Source organism: Pelophylax lessonae (genome assembly GCF_965119305.1).
Source record: "Pelophylax lessonae genome assembly, chromosome: 2".
NCBI classification, from domain to species: Eukaryota; Metazoa; Chordata; class Amphibia; order Anura; family Ranidae; genus Pelophylax; species Pelophylax lessonae.
In genome coordinates this window covers 200,306,776-200,327,027 of record NC_138769.1, presented here as the reverse complement: position 1 = coordinate 200,327,027, position 20,252 = coordinate 200,306,776, and the positions used below count along the sequence as shown (strand labels likewise).

Below are 20,252 nucleotides of genomic sequence, written 5' to 3'. Positions count from 1 at the left end.
AGTCATTTTGTTTTTTAATCAAACCGCATGAAGACAAAAAGTCTGAAAAGTGTGTAGTGTCTATTTCTAAGTTACAGAAGCATACTGTGCAGAGTGTAAAGCAATAATGAAGAAAGATAATCAATAAGAACATAATTACGTGTAATATCCTTAATAAATATAATTTGTAAAAATATTATACAATTGTCTTCTAAAATCAGCTCATGCGATCTAGCTCTCCTGCTTCTTTTTTTAGAAGATGCTGGCAGAAAAAAAAAAAAAGAAGAAAAAAGCCTGTGCTACATTTGGGGGGGGGGGGGGGGTTCGAGTTGGTTGAGCATGTTTATAAATGCATCATTGGTATACTGTATGTACTAAGGGATTCTAATTTTTCAAATGTTGGCCGAATAGGGGTTACATATTTATGTATCATGACCATCTATAGATAAAGTGAAGTGAAATTCAGTCAAGACCATTTATGGTGAACAGAAAGCATGTTTATTACCACATATGGGCATTGACCTTACCCAGAAGGAGAATGCCCAGTGGATGTTTTGGGACAAGAGTGTTTTTTTTTTTTCCGATAATCAGGTTAATTTGTTTATCAAAAGATATGTGATCACAGATCTTAATCCCGGTTCACACTACCGGGACTTGTCAGGCGACTTGGCCGCCTGACAAGTCGCGGTCCATTCAGTGCTATGGGAACCGTTCTAATAGGAGCGACTCAAGTTGCTTCGACTTAGAAAATCGTTCCTGCACTACTTTTGACCAAAGTCGGAGCGACTTGCATTGACTTCCATTATGTGAAGTCCGTGCAAGTCGCGCCGAAGTCGTGGTGCACAGCGACTTCACTAGTCGCCCCCGAAGTCGGATCGCCATAGTGTGAACCGACACTTATAATGCGGGTTATATTTATAAAGCAGTGATTTTGATTTTTAGAAAATATTTACTGCAGGTGAATCTTATAGGTCCTTGTATTTTAAATGCAGGTAATTGAGTCACTAACAGAGAGGGGAGAATTTACTAAATCTGGTGCATGGTAGCCAATCAGCTTCTTACTTCATCTTGTTCAATTAAGCTTTGAAAATAACACCTGGAAGCCAATTTCTATGCTGGTTTCTATGCGGAGCTGCAACAGATTTTGCACTCTCCAGTCTAGTAAATTTCCCACAGAATGTTTGGTGACTGCTTTATCAATAGACCCCAAAAGGTGTTTCTATAAGGTAATTTAAGTTGTGTGATGGAGCTAGTGACTGTATATGTTATAGAACCAATGATAATTTACTGTTGCATTGTATTTATTACTGATATTCAAGTGATATTAGGAATGAAAAAAATATATAAAAAAATTTATAGATATTAACGTATATATCTGGGCAAAATAAAACATATTCAGTATAAAGTATCTCTATAATATATACAGATTTTTCTGTCATTTGTCCCAGGCTCATCTGTCTGGGACCTCCATGCCGGGTGTCAGGATAGAGAGCAGCAGGAGATCAGTAGAGATCCATTCGCTGATCACCCCTGTGAAAAAAAAAAAACTGTCAACTGTCAGATCTGTCTATCTCCGGCCTTTCAAGCCAGGGCAGAAGCTGATTGAGCACAGTATCTTCTTGATCAGCCTTAATAGAGTGCAGTGGTGACATAAGGGGTGTAATATACCCCTAAAGTTTATTTGAAGGGACCTTGTTACCTTCAGTATGCTATCACATAGGTGCTTATGAGCTACTTTTATAAAAAAGTATAAAAAAATAAAAGTTTAAATAAATAATTAAAAAAAAAATGGTAAACAGTGCCCCCCATATCCACACATATGAACACAAACACGTGCATTGAAGGCTCATTTATACAAAATCAATGATTGTGTCACTCACACATATTCGGTATCACCATGCACGCTGGTGTGGAAAAAATAATTCTAAGGTCATTATTTTACTGTTAACAATAAAATTATGAGCTTTAAAAGCATCCCCTATTGAAAATTTGGGGTACATTCGTTTTTGATCTTTTTCCAAGGCACACACAATTTTGAGGCTTGATATATTTGGTATCTAATTATTCAACAAAACCTCATCTTTCCTATCCTAACAAAAACCTGTGTATGATATTGTGTTTGTATGGCCTAAAATAACTTTAAGTATATTTGTTTTACTGCAAATATAAATTTGATAAACAGTGGCGCAAGTATTATGTGACAAAAAAAATTGCAACTGCCGCCTTTTTTTTCTACAGGGTCTCTGTCTTCAGAAAAACATGTTTTGAGGGTTTTAAGTAATCTTCAGACATAAAATATGAATTTTACCATACATACAAAAACAAAAAAATTGCTCCAGCAGCAAAAGGGTTGAAGTTATGTAGGTGACTACTACCTTAATGTTGCGTAAAATCTAATGTTTACTAATCCATTTTAATTGCACTTGCAAATTTGAGATGTGATCTCTTCAAATAGGCTAAATAAACACAAGATTTTGCTTTCATCACTCATATTTTTTCAGATTACGATATACAGTGCTTAGTTTGACTCTGATGTTTTTAGAATTGACCAATGTACATAATTATATCTTCAGGTTTGTGTAACTCTGCCGACAGCTGGATGATTGTTCCAAATATCAAACAGAACCACTATACAGTACATGGCCTGCAAAGCGGCACCAAGTATATCTTCATTGTCAAGGCCATCAATCAGGCTGGCAGTCGGAACAGCGACCCTGGAAAACTGAAAACAAACAGTAAGTGATCAGAAAAGTAGCAACTTTGTCCCATTTCTCTCTCTTTCTCTCATTTTTTTCAGCCCGTCTTATATTCTGTCCCTAACATTCTCTTTCACTTTAATTTTCTGTTTTATATATAATACAATGCAATGTATTTTCATAACAAATCCGCTGAATAAGGATTTTAACGCCTAACACCAGCCCAAACTTTTTTTTTAGTTTTGGACAGGATGGGAAAGACATAGAGCTAGAGATTTACCAAAATTTCGCTGCCATTTTGCCAACATAGAATATGCTGTTAATGGCACAAAAAAAAAAGAAATGCAATTTTACCGCAATCTTACTACGATTTTACTGTGCTTATGGTGTGTTTTTCATAGGTCATGTGACTCAAAAACATCATCAGAAATGTAACCCAGGTGCATTATTGATCCGTTGTTGCTGAGTTTTCAATGCATTTCAACAGGGAGGTGCATTTTTGGTGCATTTTTTTAACTGACCAAAAATGCAGCAAGCCAGATTTTTAACACCACAACAGAAGTGCAATGGACCAGTGTGAAGACATACATAGAATTTGAAGGGATTCATTTTTCTTGAACTTTACTTGCGTTATCACACGCCTCCCTGATGGTATGGCACAATGGATAATAAGTATCTGCCTGTATTTCTCAGCATTGAGGACACCATTGATCCTGACCAAATCTTCAACTTCATTTGCAGAAATACAACCGTAAACTTGCAAGGAACCTCCACTATGCTTCACTGCGACTGGCAGACACTCATTATTGTACCGCTCTGCAGCCCTTCGCAAATAAACTCCCTTTTGCTACAGCCAAATATTTCAAATTTTGACTCATCAGGCCTAAGCACCTGCTGACATTTTTATGCACCCCGGTTCCTATGTTTTCATGCATAGTTGAGTTGCTTAGCCTTGTTTCCATGTCCTATAAGCATAATTTTATCACAGTGTAATAATTTACACCATAAATAAATGTAGCCTGTAGATACAGATGTTTGCATCTGTCATAGATTTATGCTTATGCAGTAACAGTCATAAGGGTCATATTTTAATATCCGTCTGTACAGTTACACCTGAATGCTATCACAAACTCCAACCATTGTATTATGTAATAAGTTTAGTAAAAACTGCTGCTAGAATAAGCTGTTAGCGGCACCATGGGCTTCAGAACTACATTTCAACTCTACAGAACGCTAAAACCTGGTACACGGGGTTGCACGGAAAAAAACTGTCAGCTCCGATCAGAGCCGCTGAACTAACCTCATATGATCTCCCCCCGCTGAGCTGTTGTGTTCTGACAGGGGGGCGACCCCCCCCCCCCGCCAAAACACTCCAATCAGTGCTCTCTGCCATTGTCTGAGAGCACTGATTGGGATTAGGCCGACTGCTGGTTTTCCTAGGACACGGCACGACCCTGATCTTGGTAAAGAGTCGATGACGCAGCTCTTTACCCATGTAATCGGCTGTGTCCAATCACTGCCAGTCACATGTAAACATGGAAGTGCCATTTATCAGCTCTCCTCACCTCACGCTGACAGAGTGTGCGGCGAGAAGAGCCGATCAGTGACATCTCCTCACAGGGGAGACCTGTACAGGTAATTAGGGCACTGATCATCAGTGCCCTGATTATTAGTGCAGCCCCAGCCAGTACCCATCAGTGACACCATCCAGAACCCATCAGTGATGCCAGTCAGTGCCCTTTTTTTAGTGCCCATCAGTGCTGCTTACCCGTGCCACCTACAATTGCCCATAAATGCCACCTATCAGTGCCCATCAGTGCGGCATATTAGTGCCTCCTCATCAGTGCAGCCTATTAGTGCACATCAGTGAAGAATAAAAATTACTTATTTACAAAATTTACTTTTCAAAATGTTCAGTCTTTTTTTGTTTGATTTTTAGCAAAAAATAAAAAAAACAGCGGTGATTAAATACCACCAAAAGAAAGCTCTATTTGTGTGAATTTTATTTTTTAGAAATGTCATTTAGGTACAGTGTTGCGTGACTGCGCAATTGTCATTCAAAGTGTTGGCCTGCGCAGGAAGGGGGTGAAAGTGCCTTGTATTGAAGCATGAGAAAGAAAAGATGGTTTCATGTTTCCTGAGCATTACAGAGCCTTTCGACTCCCTTCCATATCCTCTAAGCCCCTGCAGTTCTGTCTAATTTAGCCAAAAACATCCAAAAGTGGTGAGAAGGGAGAAAGATAATAAGAAAAATGATTCCGTAATTGGTTCATCTTAAAGCTAGGTGCTGCCTCTGCTAACCAGACTGCCCTAGGCAAGTTCCACTTAGTAAAAAGAGCTCAGCCAGGCAAGAACATAAATCTATGCAGATACTGCACTATTCCAGGTGCAAGAACCCTAATAGAAAAAATTAGACATCTGTCTATCATGTTACTGGGAAATATTAGTTTGTGATCTCATCCTAGCATATAAAAATGATAATCCCAATATAATAGTAAATAATATAAAATTTGTTTGACAGTAGATCGTTAAAATCCTCGATTCGCTGCAAATCAGTTTAACAAATGTGCTTCAGAGTATTTCTGAGGTCTGGGTCTTAATGTAAAATTAAAAGTCACAAGTTTTAGGTTTCATGTGCTCCATGCCAAGCAGAACATTGTATAAATCATGGAAACCGATTAGCAAAACACAAGCAGCCAAAGGGATGGTGTTAAGTTAAAGAAGATAAAACAGGAAGATTTTTCTAAATTTGTTCCAATTTTAAATGGCAACAATTTGTATTTGGCACACATAATGGCTTATTCAGGAAAACCCACCCACGGAATCTTTAGAAGTTCATATTTTTATATCCTTTAGAAACGTTGTGCAAGCTGTTACTGCCTAGTTATGTGTCAAGCATTAAGGTGCACAGGTGTAATCTAATAGCTTGGCTGAAAGTTATATATGGTAGTATATATAATTTTTATAGGTTGGGTGGAAATTGTAGTTGTAATATGATTTTTACATATGAAAGCTGGTATTTCACATATGGTATTTCGCTTGAAGTAGAAATTAGTCTCAGGTATGATTTAAAGCCCAACTCTACCATTCTTGTTATATATAATAATGTAAGACTTTGAAAGTTTGTCCGTAATTTTTGTTAAGCACCTGCACAATATGGAACGTATTGTTTCCTAAATATACATATTTAATTGTTAGCCTTTCTATTTCTGCTTTTATTAATTTAAGCAAGTGCCACTGTTACCAAGCCTTCTGATTAGATGTATACCCAAACTGGATGACATTTAGGTTGCCAAAGTACTGTATCATAAACCGTTGGTCTATTTAAAAAAAAAAAGTATTTTCATATTTTTTTTTAATCCTTTCTTGTATGTCAATGCCTATTTCACAGTTTCTTCCTGTCTGTATGGAAACACTCCAGCATTGGCTCCATGGCATTTCTCAAGGCAGGTTTTATGATGGTGGCAACAGTGGGCCTTGTCTGCCTAGTGTGTGTTGAAATGGCCACTTGTAGTCAGTTCCTGGAGGATGAAGGAAGTGATGCCATTGAATGCCCCCCCGCTCGCCTGACCTAAATCCAATAGAACACCTCTGGGACATTATGTTTCGGTCCATCCAATGCCACCAGATTGCAGCTCAGTCTGTCCAGGAGCATATACTATATGTATACATTGTATATAAATACATACCAACAGACATATAGAGACCTATCAGGAGCTGGGAGGAAATACCCCAGGACACCACCCATTGTCCCATTGTCGGGCATGCATACAAGCATGTGGGGGCCATACAAACTACTGAGTACCATTTTGAGTTGCTGCAATGAAATTTCAGCAAAATGGACTAGCCGGCTGCATCAAATTTTTCACTTTGATTTTTGGGGTGCCTTTGAATTCAGCCCTCTGTAGGTTGATCATTTTCATTTGAACGATGTGGCATCCTTTCGTTCCTAACACATTACCCAGTCCATATCTGTATAGATATCCAGCATGATATTTTTCTCCATTAGGATCTGATGTGTTTTTAAAGTGTTCCTTTAATTTTTTTGAGCAGTGTATTTAACTGCATTTTTTTATTTGTTATTATTAATTTTGTAATCTGCCTGGTTTTTGGTTTGAAAGCGCAACTCTGAGCACCTTAATCGGTATACTTTTCCACCTGTGATATTTTCTACAACTGCCTTTTAACCTTGCTTAATAGTTGTCTTTGGCCTGATTCACACCTATGCATTTTTTGGTCCTTTTCTCAGAAACACATTACAGTTTATTTAACATGGTTTCCTATGAGATATGTTCACATTTATGCTTTTTTTGAGCCGCTGCATTTTTGGAAAGGGTCAGGGACTTTTTAAACGCAAAACTGTGCTTTTTATTTTTTTTTTTTTGCTTTTTTTGGTCCAATAGACGAGATAGAATAGAAGAGAAGCTGCGGAAAAACATGTAGTATGTTTTGCCACGATTTGCATTTTGCAATTTTTAATCTGCCCAACAAGAAATTGGGCAAAAAAATGCATAAAAAAAAATGCAAAATGCAAATCACTGCGAAATCGCTGTAAAATAGCATGCTCAAAAAATGCAAAACACGCAGCAAAAAGCACTGCAGAAACGGCTCAAAAGTAAACTGCATAGGTGTGAACCGAGCCTTTGAGCTGCATTGAGATGCTTTTGGAAACTACACCAGAGGCACACCAGAACTGATGTGTATTATAGACACATTTTCGATGTGGCAAATAGCTGAAGGGCAGCTCCCGCTGTAGTTTCTGAGAACAGCTCCATGCGGATTATAAACCACCATTCAAGTAAGCAAACACTTACTGACTAAAAGGCAGTTGTAGAAAATATTACAGGGTTAAAAGGTTTAAAAAAAATCCAGGTGCCGGGAGTTGGGCTTTAAAATGTACTTGCTGTTTCTGCCTTGGGGATGTTTTAATATGCTATGCAGTGTCTATTCTAACACTCAGTAAAAATTGTAAATGGTTGTGCTTGTATTTTATAGCTACAAACCAGAAGGAAAGATTTTCTGTAGTAATTTTAAGCATATGATACAAAAAACAAGAATAACTAATTTTTTCTATTTTTGTTCACCAACAGTATCTGATATGAAAACACATAGGCAGGAATACTAGGTCAAGTGTGTAATTTGCTTGGCTGTATTTAGAATGCTTGCAGAAATAGGCTTCTGTAGTGTCTTATTACTATATGCTTACTGTATCTGTAAACTATCTCTCTTTTGCTTTTTTTATATTGGCAATAAACAACTAAGTTTTGAATGTGTACTCAAAAACATTTCTGTAACCTACATAGAAATCAAAGTAATAATTCAAATTTTTGCTAGGCAGTTAAGTCAATAGAAAGGTGAAATGAGGCCATGATTCTTCATTTACAAATTCGTGATGGTAGTGATTTGTTGTTGTTTTTTTACCTTCTTTTTTTTTTCTTTATTACTTTGGAAAGCAACGCTATTTTATTAGAAGCCGGATGGTGAAAATACGTCTGGCACATCTACAAGAGTTAGAGGCCTCTGGGCTTTGCTGACCCCAGTTCATCTGTTCTGTAGCCTCAAAAAATTTGTTGAGCGTGAACGTGAATAATTGGGACCCAGTTTTATTTTACTTTTGCTCCATGGGCCTAACTATTTCCTGAACAAGTACGGGTTTCTGGAAAGAGTATATTATTCTAGATACCTTTTACAGCAACAATATAAAGACAGTATATACAGTATAATATAAAGATAGTATATACAGTGTGCCCACTTTTCTTTTTTGTAAATGAGCTAATTAGTTTATCAGTGGGGTTGTATTTAAATTTCCTGAGTCATTTTGCTGTCGATGGCTTGATTTCTTTTTAGTTAAAGGGCTCATTTACACTTGTTTCGGCTTCAACACACATTAAAGCGCCTACTGCTGCAAAATGCTTTTATTATGTGTTTTTGATGCTTCGTGGTTCTTCGTGGTGCTTTGATGGTGCTTCACTGAAGCTTCAATGATGCTACAGTGGTGCTTCGATGATGCTTCGGTGGTGCATCAGTGAGATTTGTCATAGACTTCTATGGAGGCTTTGAAGATGCCTTTAAAGCACCACTAAAGCATCATAGAGTATAATTTTTGATACAAAGTGGAAGCAAAGCAAAAACGAGGTGTAAACAGGACTGTAAGTTAACCATTTTGTTTAGTGGCTTTGACTGGCATTCAGAGAGCTTCAACAAAGTGTGTCCGAAGCCTTGTTCTTGTACACTAGCCCTTAGAGTGCCAGGGGCACTTTAAAGCCCGAATCACATTAAGTTATTTGGAATTTCGAATTTTGATTCCAAATTATGACAAAATGCGTGCCGCACATTTTTGGGTGCTATTTTTTTTTTATTCTTCTTTTCATGCGCTAGAATTATGCGCCAGTCCTGGCAAAACACATGTTTGAAAAAAACAAAATTTTTAAAAAAGGAGCAGGTTCTTCTTTTTGGCCTCAAGCATGCATAGGGAAGCCCATTGAAGTTTATGCCCTATGCTCGTGCCCTATGCTTGACACTCAAACACGTGTAAATCATGTTTTCAGAATTTGCCAGCAGGAACGCTCTTTCCCACAGTAAAATATCTGAACATGCCTAATGCTTAACTGTCTCAATAATAACAACATTTACATATGTGATGTTCTTAAAGTTTAGCTGTCTCATTGTTAACATTTTATATAGTAAAAAAAAGTAGTATTCCTTATATGGAAGAACTATAAGTTTTTGATTGCACACATTCTGAAAGTGCTACAGATAAAGCATGGTGGTCAGACAATGCAAGTGTACAAGATGTATCTAACTGTTTAAGAAATGTGGTAATACATGTGTAGTGCATATAGAACATTTTGTAGGGAAAACAAAAGTGGGGAGAAGATAATTGTAAATAATCTTGTGCGTCACTTGGTCTATGTTAGTTGTGTCTTACAAGATCCAAGGAAAATGTTAATTTTCTTTTCAATTTTATCCTTTTAATAATTTTATGCTCCATAATCTACTTTTTCTTGCGCTTAGATCCGGTTTTAACGAAAACGTAAGCTTTAATTTTGAACATCTCCATTCAGGGGTGTAGAGCCTGTTTAATTAAAGTGTATCTAAAACTAAAAAAAACTATCTGTAATATATTGCAAAACCAATTCTTAGATATGGTGTTTGCATTTAGGTCTTTTTTTTTTTTTTTTTTATTATTATTTACCTTACAATGGTTGTAAAGGCTCTAGGATTTTTACCTTCATGTATTCTATGCATGAAGGTAAAAAAAACGTCTCCGTGCAGCAGCCCCCCCCCCCCCCCCCAATACTTACCTGAGCCAAATCTTGATCCAGCAATGAGCACGAGAGCTTCAGCTCTCAGGGGACTCTCCCTCCTCATTGGCTGAGACAGCAGTAGGAACCATTGGCGAGGGACCAAAGAAGAGGAGGATCAGGGCTGCTCTGTGCAAAACCACTGCACAGAGCAGGTGAGTATTACACATTTTCTTTACTTTTAAAGAATATAAAGAAAACTTTTAACATCAATTAATGTTTTCCTGGTAATCCTGGAAAAATGCACTTTCTGTCCCTGGGAGATTAAGTTTACTCTAATTTATTTATGGAAGGAGCCATGCTTGCCACCCAGGCTGGAATTTTTCTGTCTTTGTTCATCTCACTTACATATTAATGGATAAAAATAGAAGTTTACATAAGAAAAAATGCCAAAAACACTGTAATTCTGTTTGCATCGGCAGGTGTTTTCCATACTTGCTGAAAATGTACTTAGCCTGAAAAATGAAAACTATTGCAGCCAATTTATTTTAAAGTGGATGTAAACCCTCACATATACCTAGTGTGAACAGCCTCAGATGAAAAACACAGATTAAACTAATCTCCCTACATATGTCTTATTTGTTTATATGTTGTATTCAGCTTTCTACACCGTTTAGAAAGTGCACATCGTGTTAGAATGTTTTCTTCCTGTTCCAGCACTGGGTGGGGAGTCTTGGCATACACTGTGTGTGACTGCTAATTGCAAGAAAGGCACCTACCTCCCATCCACATAGGCAGAGGAAGGAAGAAACATGCAGAGCTGTGCTGTGAATAGACCAGCTCTCTGCTAATCTATCCCTATGCATCCACCCCAACACACATTTCAAGCTGCTTTTATCTCCTGTGTCTGAAAACTTGTCAGAAGTTATCATGCTGATAACAGAGGAATGGAGCAGCAGAAAGACACAGGACTTAGGGCTTTGGAGAGAGACTCAAGTAAAAACTACTGATATATGTGCCCAGGTCAAATTTCATGAATGGGATATACATCCACTGTAAGGACTGGTAAGCTACAATACATTTTGGGTTTATTTATGCTTTTTATGAGGGAGTACTGATACCTTGAAGTATGTTGACTGGCTAGGACTTTTTTCCTGTTGCCATTTGTGGAATCAATGAAATACAGTACCACTTAGAACTCTAGAAACTTTGTCTGGTGCGCCCTCTATGTTTGTCATGCTTATGAACTTCTAAAATTGGGTGACTCTGTCTGTCTCTTGAGGGGGACCGTTGTTTTGTGGCGAGCTGCCGAACACAAGTCATCTGGCTTTAAAGGGACTGCTCCCATTATATATTGGGTATCAAGTGCCTCATCTTCGTCTCTCCTTAGGAAATTATTTAGCCTGATGTCTGCAAAGGAGACACCCATTCTGGTATGTTCCATGCAAAGACTGTGTGAGTCTATTCAAACACACAGTCCCAGCAAGCAATGCCTGTGCTCCCTCATCCCAGACAGCTGCAGGAGCAAACTTGCTGGTACATCTTATCACCAGGAAGTTTGGGGAGCAATGTAGACCAGTGTTTCTCAACCTTTTTTAAGTTGTGGCACCCTTAACAATTCTGCACAATCTCGAAGCACACCATCCTAAAATGTAAAAAAAACCTCTTAACAAATAGTTTTACATAAGGCAGCAACATCCATACACATGGGCCATCCTAACATTAGAATCAATTTATTCCTCCACTATTGAAAACTGGTACTGACTAGTATTCTAGGGTTTCTCTTCTCCCTCAGATTCTCTTCTATTTGCTAATGTGACCCCAGTGCTGATGGAGAGGGGAAAATGAGGAGTAAATAAGGATGCTGTGCAAGCTCCCGTCATTCTCCTTATCAACCAGTGATGTCACTGGTTGTCAGGTTGCCAGTGGTTTGGCCCGCACAGTGCCCAGGGTTGTCAGGTTGCCAGTGGCTTGACCCGCACAGTGCCCAGGGTTGTCAGGGTGCCAGTGGCTTGACCCGCACAGTGCCCAGAGTTGTAATTCTATAAAGTAAAAACCTGTGGCAATTTGTTGCCATTTTGCCAAGGCACCCCTGAAGAACCCAGGAGGCACACCAGGGTGCCACGGCACCCTGGTTGAAAAAGGCTGATGTAGACTATGGAGGACTTGGTGGCAGCAATGCGGACAGCAAGTGTTTGGAACTTGGGAGTGGAACTGAACTGGAGCTTTTGTACCATAAAAAGAGGTCCAGTCTCCTGTGTAAAAATTAAGTCAACAGCTACAAAAACGGTAGCTGCTGACTTTTAATAAACCGCCAATCACTTGTCTCATGATCCAACGATGGGCTCACCCCAGTCGTTCTCCCCTCCTGTCATCTGTTCCTGCATGTAAACTGTAGGCACCCAGCTGTGATAACTTGCGGCTTCACAATGGGCAATGGGTGCCCATTGCGCATTCGCAAGCAGCGCTACACTTTGTGACTGGTCCCGTAGTCTTCTGGAACGTAATACGAGTCCCAGAAGATTGCGAGGAGGAGGTGAACTTTCCGATCACATAGGCCAGTGATGCCAAACCTTGTGCACCCCAGATGTTTTGAAACTACATTTCCCATGATGCTCATGCACTCTGCAGTGTAGTTGAACATCATGGGAAATGTAGTTCCAAAAAAGGTTCGCCATCACTGGCCTTTGTTTACAAGTTTTAATCAGTATTTTTTGCTAGAAAACTACTTAAAACCCCCAAACATTATATATATTTTTTTAGCAAAGACTCGGGAGAATAAAATATCGGTCATTGCAAAATTTTTTGTCACGCGGTATTTGCGCAGCGGTCTTTAAAACGCAATTTTTTTGGAAAAAATTTGAAAAATCACATTTCACTACATTTAAAAAATACTAAACAGTAAAGTTAGCCCATTTTTTTTCGTATATTGTGAAAGATGATGTCAAGTAAATAGATACCCAACATGTTATGGTTTAAAATTGCGACCCCCCCCCCCCCCCCCGTGGGATGGCGACAAACTACGGTCAATAGAGATCTCAATCTGCGACGCTTAAAATTTATTTAACGGTTACCAGTTTAGAGTGTAGCTCTTTTTTTTTAATTATTGCCCACGCTCTGGCGATCGCGGCGATACCTCACATGTGTAGTTCGAACAGCGATTTCATTCGCGGCTCGACCTGCGTATACGTTTTTTTTTGTGCGCGAGCTAACGGTGACGGGGCGGCTAAATTTTTTTTTTTTTCCTATTTATTTTTTCTTTTTTTTTAACTTTATTACAGGTTTTTAAAAAAAAAATCTGATCACTTTTATTGCTGTCACAAGCAATGGAAACATCCCTTGTGACACCAATATGTAGTGACAGGTGCACTTTATGGAGGGATCGAGGGTCTAAAAGACCCTAGACCCCTCCACTACACTTCCCTGTATGCAAAACCCCGAAAACGGCATTTTTGCATACAGCCGTCTTTCAAATCTGCCGCCTTTTGCAGCACAGTAACCCGGAAGTGACGTCCTGGACGCCACCTCCGGGTTACGTCATCGGAGACCCGATCGATGCCGTTTCCGGCATTCATCGGGACTCCATCCAGCCGGCGGACGTGCCGGCTGGGTGCTCGGGGCTCCCGGTGGGACGGGAGCCCCGAGCAAAGCCACGGAAGGCGGCGGGAGGTGGGGGGGACGTCCGCCTCCCGCCCCCCCGGGTAACGATCGAGCGGCTCCCGAGCCGCATTGGTCGTTACCGACGGAAAGCCGACCGTCGGCTTCAAACCACGGTACCGGGATGATGCCTCTAGCTAGAGGCATCATCTTGGTATAACCCCTTAAAGTCAGCCGACGTAGGTCTACGTGGCTAGACGTTAAGTGGTTAAAGTCAGACTAATGCAGCCACCCCATCCAAGGCCTGGGGAGCTGCTTTAAGTTATATTTTATTGGTTTTAGATATACTTTAAGCTTTCTTACCTATTGGCAAGATTTTTTTTGTACACCTGCTGGCCTCAACATCTGTGAGCTTAAATTTAATTTTCTGGAAAATCTCAAAAGCTCTAATGCGTGTTTTCATGTTCCTGTGTATTGATCTTAATTTTCCCTCTATCAATAAGCATATCCCCAGATAATAACTACTTAAAGTGAGTTTAGACATTTATACAGCTGTGCAAATCTGTAAAATGGTAAAAGTTGTGAGCAAAGTCTCATAGGAAGTGTGCATTATTAGCAGCAATTGTTAAACTGCTCTTGAATCATGTTTAATTTCCCATACAAAAACACGAACATGAGCCTACTAGCGCAGGAAGCCAGATATTATCTACAGTGAGCTGACCCATGCTGCAGCTAAAATCGGGGGTAAGTGGGCTGCTGCATGATTTTCCGCGCAGAAAGCAGTTTACGTCTGATTTAACAAGCACACAGTCATAAAATGCACGTCCCTGAAGTAACATTCCATTTAGATTGAAACCAAATTCAGCAGCAGCTGTAAGGGAAACCTTTCAATCACAGAATATCACCTTTCTGTATGATATGTAGAATCTCATGTGCTGCCTATAAGATATGTCGACTTTTAATAAAGGTTCACTATATCCTCCAAATCTTTCGAGTGTGGACTGTGTTGGCAAAATTATTTTTTGTTGCTAACATGATATTTAATTTGACTATACTTGCTTTTGACCATTTGCCTTGTACAGACAGTTGTACAAAAGAAAAAAAATCGGACTTTCATTGTACTATACATGTCAATCATATACCCATACAAAGGGAGAATCTTTAATAAAAAAAGAAATAAACTCCAGATGTCCACACATACACATATACTAAAAATAGAACATATACCTCCAGGCCTATACCCAAAACACTTCTCTTAGAGAGAATGTCAAAACACAGTGGGATGTATTTACTAAAGGCAAATAGACTGTGCATCTACCCCACAGTCAGAATTTATTTAGTATATGTATATATTGATAATTCCAAAAGTCCAACGGAGGAGGTAGGGAAGCCTGTAATCTCTACGTGGTTCTTTGATCAGTGGGCACTTCCTGAGGAGATGGGAGGTTAATCAAAGAAATATGAGCATCAAAGCTCAAGGACCTTTATATTTCATACATTCCTCACAGTGTCCTCAACACCTAGGCGTTAAGGATACTGTAAGTAGCTTACACCTATCTTTTCTGTGGGACTATGTATAAATGAAAACTAGTGATGCTCTTATTGGTCTGGACATGATGATGCTTGTCTCCCTTTAGGTCCCCTGCAGCCCTCCCTTCAGGTCCTTGCAGGTTGTCTCTAACAGAGGTTACATGATTTTATTTTTAAAAATGTATAAAGGTCTTTTTGCTTTAACGACTTCAGCTCCGGGAAAGGTTTTACCCCCTTAATGACCAGGCCATTTTTTGCGATTCGGGACTGCGTTACTGTAAGGCCTCTTGCACACGATACTCCTGTTTGAGCATCTCGCGGCTTGAAAATGCTCAGTACAGCTTTTTGAGCTAAAATACAGCCCATTAATTGTAATGTGCCTATGCACAAAGGCGCGTAAACAAGGGCTGTGCATTCTTCAGTAAGAACAAAATAGAAAAATCTGCATTTCTCTAGCGCTCATCGACAGACGTAGTCCTCGGTGATACACCACCTCCGGTTATGTTATCTCCGCAGGAGCAGGACTAGACAGGAAATTAAAAAGCTCTGGCCACACCCTAGGGGCAGTCCCAGAGGGTATATCCTCTCTCTCTCTGCCTCAGCAAATCAGTTATTTTCTGTCTAGTTAGGAGTAAGGACCTAGATACCTTGCTGGGATCTTAGGTCCTGGCAAGAAATTTTTTTCTAAAAGGATTTTTGGACAGCTTTTTTTCTCCAGTGTTCCTGTGAGATCTTCAAGCAAGAAAGCTGAACTGGGCGACGGGCTGGATGTTGAGATCCGGTGGTCACCCCAGTTCAGCCTACGAGCGCGTGCAGGCCATAGCTCCGCGCTGAGTCGGCCGCGACAAAGTCCCATTAAAGGACTGAACCCGCGAGTTAAACGTCTCGCTGAAACGCCAAAGACCATGAGTCACGGCGTCTGTATCGGTCGACAGCCCTCCCGCCCCGGTGGAGAGGGGTACTGTCAGGAGTTGGTGCCCGCCTGGTTCCGGTATGGTGAGTAGTATGTTCCCCCTGTTTTCCCTGACGGGTTTTGTGGTGAACGCGGGCCCCTCTCTGTATGGTAAGAAAGAGTTTCTTTCTATCCTATAACATGTCACAAATCCTCCTATTTTGAGTGTGATTTTATGTGTGCAAAAGCCAGGAGGCTTGGTTTGGGAGCTAACAATCTATTGTATACATGTTTTAAAGATGTAATCTGTGGCATTCTGGGAAACTTATGGGTTAAGTATAAGCTACCTACCAGTCAGAAGCCATGGACATGTAGACTGCCTTCCAAGTCAGATCTCCAGCTAATAGCAGGCCTCCCGAACGGCCATGCGGTCCGCCAGGGCCGGTACCGCCAAACACGCCATATCCCCATGCAGAGAGAGTGTTGTGTGCCTGCAGCACACCGCTAGTCAGCACAGGCCGCCGCCATTTTTTTTTTTTGCTGGATCGCACGAGCCGCCATTTTGGCGTAGCCTCGTGTCTCCAGCATGGGGGCGGCCATGTTTTAGGTGATTCTACACCTCGTGGAGCTTGGGGGAGGCGCCGGAAGGCGTACAGAGGGGCGGAGCCGCCTCCTTTCTTCCTGGGCAGCCAGCCAAAAGACTTCCTGTTTGTCTAAGACAGCGCTGTAAGCTGTTGCAGTTCAACTCTGAACATCAAGTGGTGAGCCTGGGGGTCTATCTCTCTCTCTCTCGATCGATAGGGATCCCTAGCAGGTAACACTAAGGGGTTTTTTGTGGCGCTGAGGGTCAAAAAAAAAAAAAAAAAAAGTTTTTCTTTACTTTGAATTATATCATCCAGGAAGTAACTGGAGTTATCATGGACCCTGCCACACAGATTCCCCCACCTGTTTCCCTCGAGGGGGCCTCGGGACCCGCCGGTGTACAGAGTATAGAGTCATTTACAGCAATTTTGGAGTCTATGGTGGCTCGGGTGGAGGCGGCCTGTCAGGGACGGGGGTCAAGGAAGCGACCCCCGCCTACCCCTATACTATCTGACACCTCTGACTCTGATTCAGAGATGGTTACTGCAGTTGCAGGTTCCTCTGCAAGGGCTGTTATCCCAGGTAAAGCCCCCTCAGACAGTGAGGAGGACGCTTCTTCTCCTGCTATAATTCAGGAAGAAGCATTGGTGGACGCACTAGTTGTGGCAGTGCAAGAAACCTTAAAACTTGAGGCTTTACCGGCAGAGGCAACTGAAACAGAGAGGCCTTTTGGGACTAATAAGCCCATCAAGACGGCGAAGGCTTTTCCTGTACCTAAATGTTTTGGAAATCAGATTAAAGGAGAATGGGAACATTCTAAACGTACCTTTACTATTTCCAAGCGTATTGCTAGACGCTATCCGTTTGAGGAATCCATCATTAAGAAATGGACGGTACCACCAGTCGTGGATCCGCCTATTTCCAGGCTGAATAAAGCCACGGTTATTCCAGTGGAGGACACTTCGTCCTTTAAGGATCCGGTGGATCGAAAGATAGAAGCGGAGTCCCGCACTATCTTTTCTCTGATAGGGTCAGCATTTAGACCAGTAATTGTTATTGGTCTAGTTTCCCAGACACTTACAGAATGGGCGAAGATGGTACGCCAAGATCTTAGGGGAAAAGATATTCCCCAGGAGACATCTGATTTGATAGAACAGATCATACAAGGGCTACGGTTTATCTGTGACGCAGCCTTGGACACTACTCCCTTGTTAGGGCATGCATCTAAGTTAGCAGTGATCCTCAGACGTGTGCTGTGGTTAAAATGCTGGTCAGCTGACCTAGGTTCCAAAAAGACTTTGACCAATCTCCCTTTCCAGGGGAATCGTCTATTTGGAGCCAACCTAGATGAAATCATTAAGGATGCCACCGGGGGCAAGAGTACTTTTTTGCCACAGGCTGCAAAAGCTAAGGAACCTCGCAACAAGCGAGGACCTTTCTTTACCGCCCATAAAGGACGCCCGGCTGGTACTTCCGGGAAAGGCAAGACTCCTCCAGGAGGGTTCAAGAAGGGCTGGTCGGACAAGCAGAGGACCAACCCAGCCAAACCCGAAGTAAAGGAGTACACAGCCTGAAGGTGCGCCCCCACCCAATTTCAGGGTGGGGGGACGTTTTCACCGGTATTCAGGACATTAGATCGAGCATCAACCACTACTACCGGTGCGATTCTTCCCTTCCAACATTTAAGTACAGGAAACGGTAGTTACCGTTCCCTGTATAGATCTTTTCCTTTACCTTTTCCTAAGATTAAAAGCATAAATAGACAGCGCTAACAGGTGACAAAATGTAAATGAATTATAAATATATATAAATGTGCTACAATAATTAATTGGTGCCCTAAAACATTGATGCTCTAAAAAATTGGTACAACCAAAAAGTGTATATATAAACAATACATATATAATAAATACTAAAGTGCTAAGATTAAGTGTCCATAATATAACCATTAAAGTGCAAAGTGATTTGTTAAGGTGCAGTCCAAAAAATGCTTCTTCAACACAAAACTAAAGTGCCAAACAGGTGCTCGAATCCATAAAAGTGCCCAAGTGCTCTTCAGGAAAAAGGCCCCCAATGGGGATGCACTCACCAGATTTTGGGTAAAAATGAGCCTTGAACATGTATAATGTTCCTTGATCGGATCACAGGATCAATGCAGCTACCCTAGCATATGAGATATCCCTCAAACGGATGGATGGATGACAAGCACCTCATAGACTGGCTCCTTAATAATTCGTCTCCTCTCTCTCTCCCATGTGTGTTTCAAATATAAAGAGAGAAGCCGTACATAGTGAAGCCCGTAATATTTATTTAAAACAGAATGGTAAGAATAGTACTCACAATGTATCTTTAAAAAATCGGCAATGAACAGCATTAAACAGCCTAGCACAGTCAATCCTCCAATTTCCGTGTCGCTGCCGGCGTGCGTTCCACGGTGGTTAACAGGAAATGACGCTGCAAAAGCTCCGCTGCCCGGAAGTGCGTCGACGCGTTTCGCCCGCCTTAATGGGCGTTATCAAAGACATCGATGTCTTTGATAACGCCCATTAAGGCGGGCGAAACGCGTCGACGCACTTCCGGGCAGCGGAGCTTTTGCAGCGTCATTTCCTGTTAACCACCGTGGAACGCACGCCGGCAGCGACACGGAAATTGGAGGATTGACTGTGCTAGGCTGTTTAATGCTGTTCATTGCCGATTTTTTAAAGATACATTGTGAGTACTATTCTTACCATTCTGTTTTAAATAAATATTACGGGCTTCACTATGTACGGCTTCTCTCTTTATATTTGAAACACACATGGGAGAGAGAGAGGAGACGAATTATTAAGGAGCCAGTCTATGAGGTGCTTGTCATCCATCCATCCGTTTGAGGGATATCTCATATGCTAGGGTAGCTGCATTGATCCTGTGATCCGATCAAGGAACATTATACATGTTCAAGGCTCATTTTTACCCAAAATCTGGTGAGTGCATCCCCATTGGGGGCCTTTTTCCTGAAGAGCACTTGGGCACTTTTATGGATTCGAGCACCTGTTTGGCACTTTAGTTTTGTGTTGAAGAAGCATTTTTTGGACTGCACCTTAACAAATCACTTTGCACTTTAATGGTTATATTATGGACACTTAATCTTAGCACTTTAGTATTTATTATATATGTATTGTTTATATATACACTTTTTGGTTGTACCAATTTTTTAGAGCATCAATGTTTTAGGGCACCAATTAATTATTGTAGCACATTTATATATATTTATAATTCATTTACATTTTGTCACCTGTTAGCGCTGTCTATTTATGCTTTTAGTTTTTTCTGGTATTTCACCTAGTGAGCAGCAGCTTCAGGTTTTATACATTGTTTATATTTTATTTTTTCACCAAAATATACATCACAGCGCGGAAAATAAGTTATTGTTTTCCTAAGATTAGTCCCGATACCTCACAGGAATCGGATCTGATTGACCAGATAGGCCAAGTAGCCTCTAGTCGGGTGACTTCGGTCCCTGAGGTTCAACCAGAAAAGATCACCTTGCCTGATAACTATCAGGTATCTGATAAATGTGTGGGAACAGAAAACGACCAGACTTTCTCGGATGGTCGGGGCCAGATACCTCTAGGGACGCCTGGTTCAGATCCAATCAGCGCCAGTGGTCCTAGAAATTCTAGGCTGGCCTCTTCAAGCCGGCCTGGCCGACTTGGACAGGTTAGTCGCAGACGTTCCGTGGGAACTTCGTCTCAG

General features: G+C 40.9%; 1 protein-coding gene across 4 annotated transcripts in view; it reads left to right on the top strand.

Annotated features, from left to right (window-relative positions):
• MID1 (midline 1) overlaps positions 1–20,252 on the top strand; it is a 726,570-nt gene that overhangs the window by 686,970 nt on the left and 19,348 nt on the right. For all 4 annotated transcript variants that reach the window (XM_082245438.1, XM_082245439.1, XM_082245436.1 and 1 more), the window contains exon 8: positions 2,553–2,714. In XM_082245438.1, the coding sequence (XP_082101564.1) occupies positions 2,553–2,714 (162 nt within the window). The remainder of the gene's footprint in view (positions 1–2,552; positions 2,715–20,252) is intronic.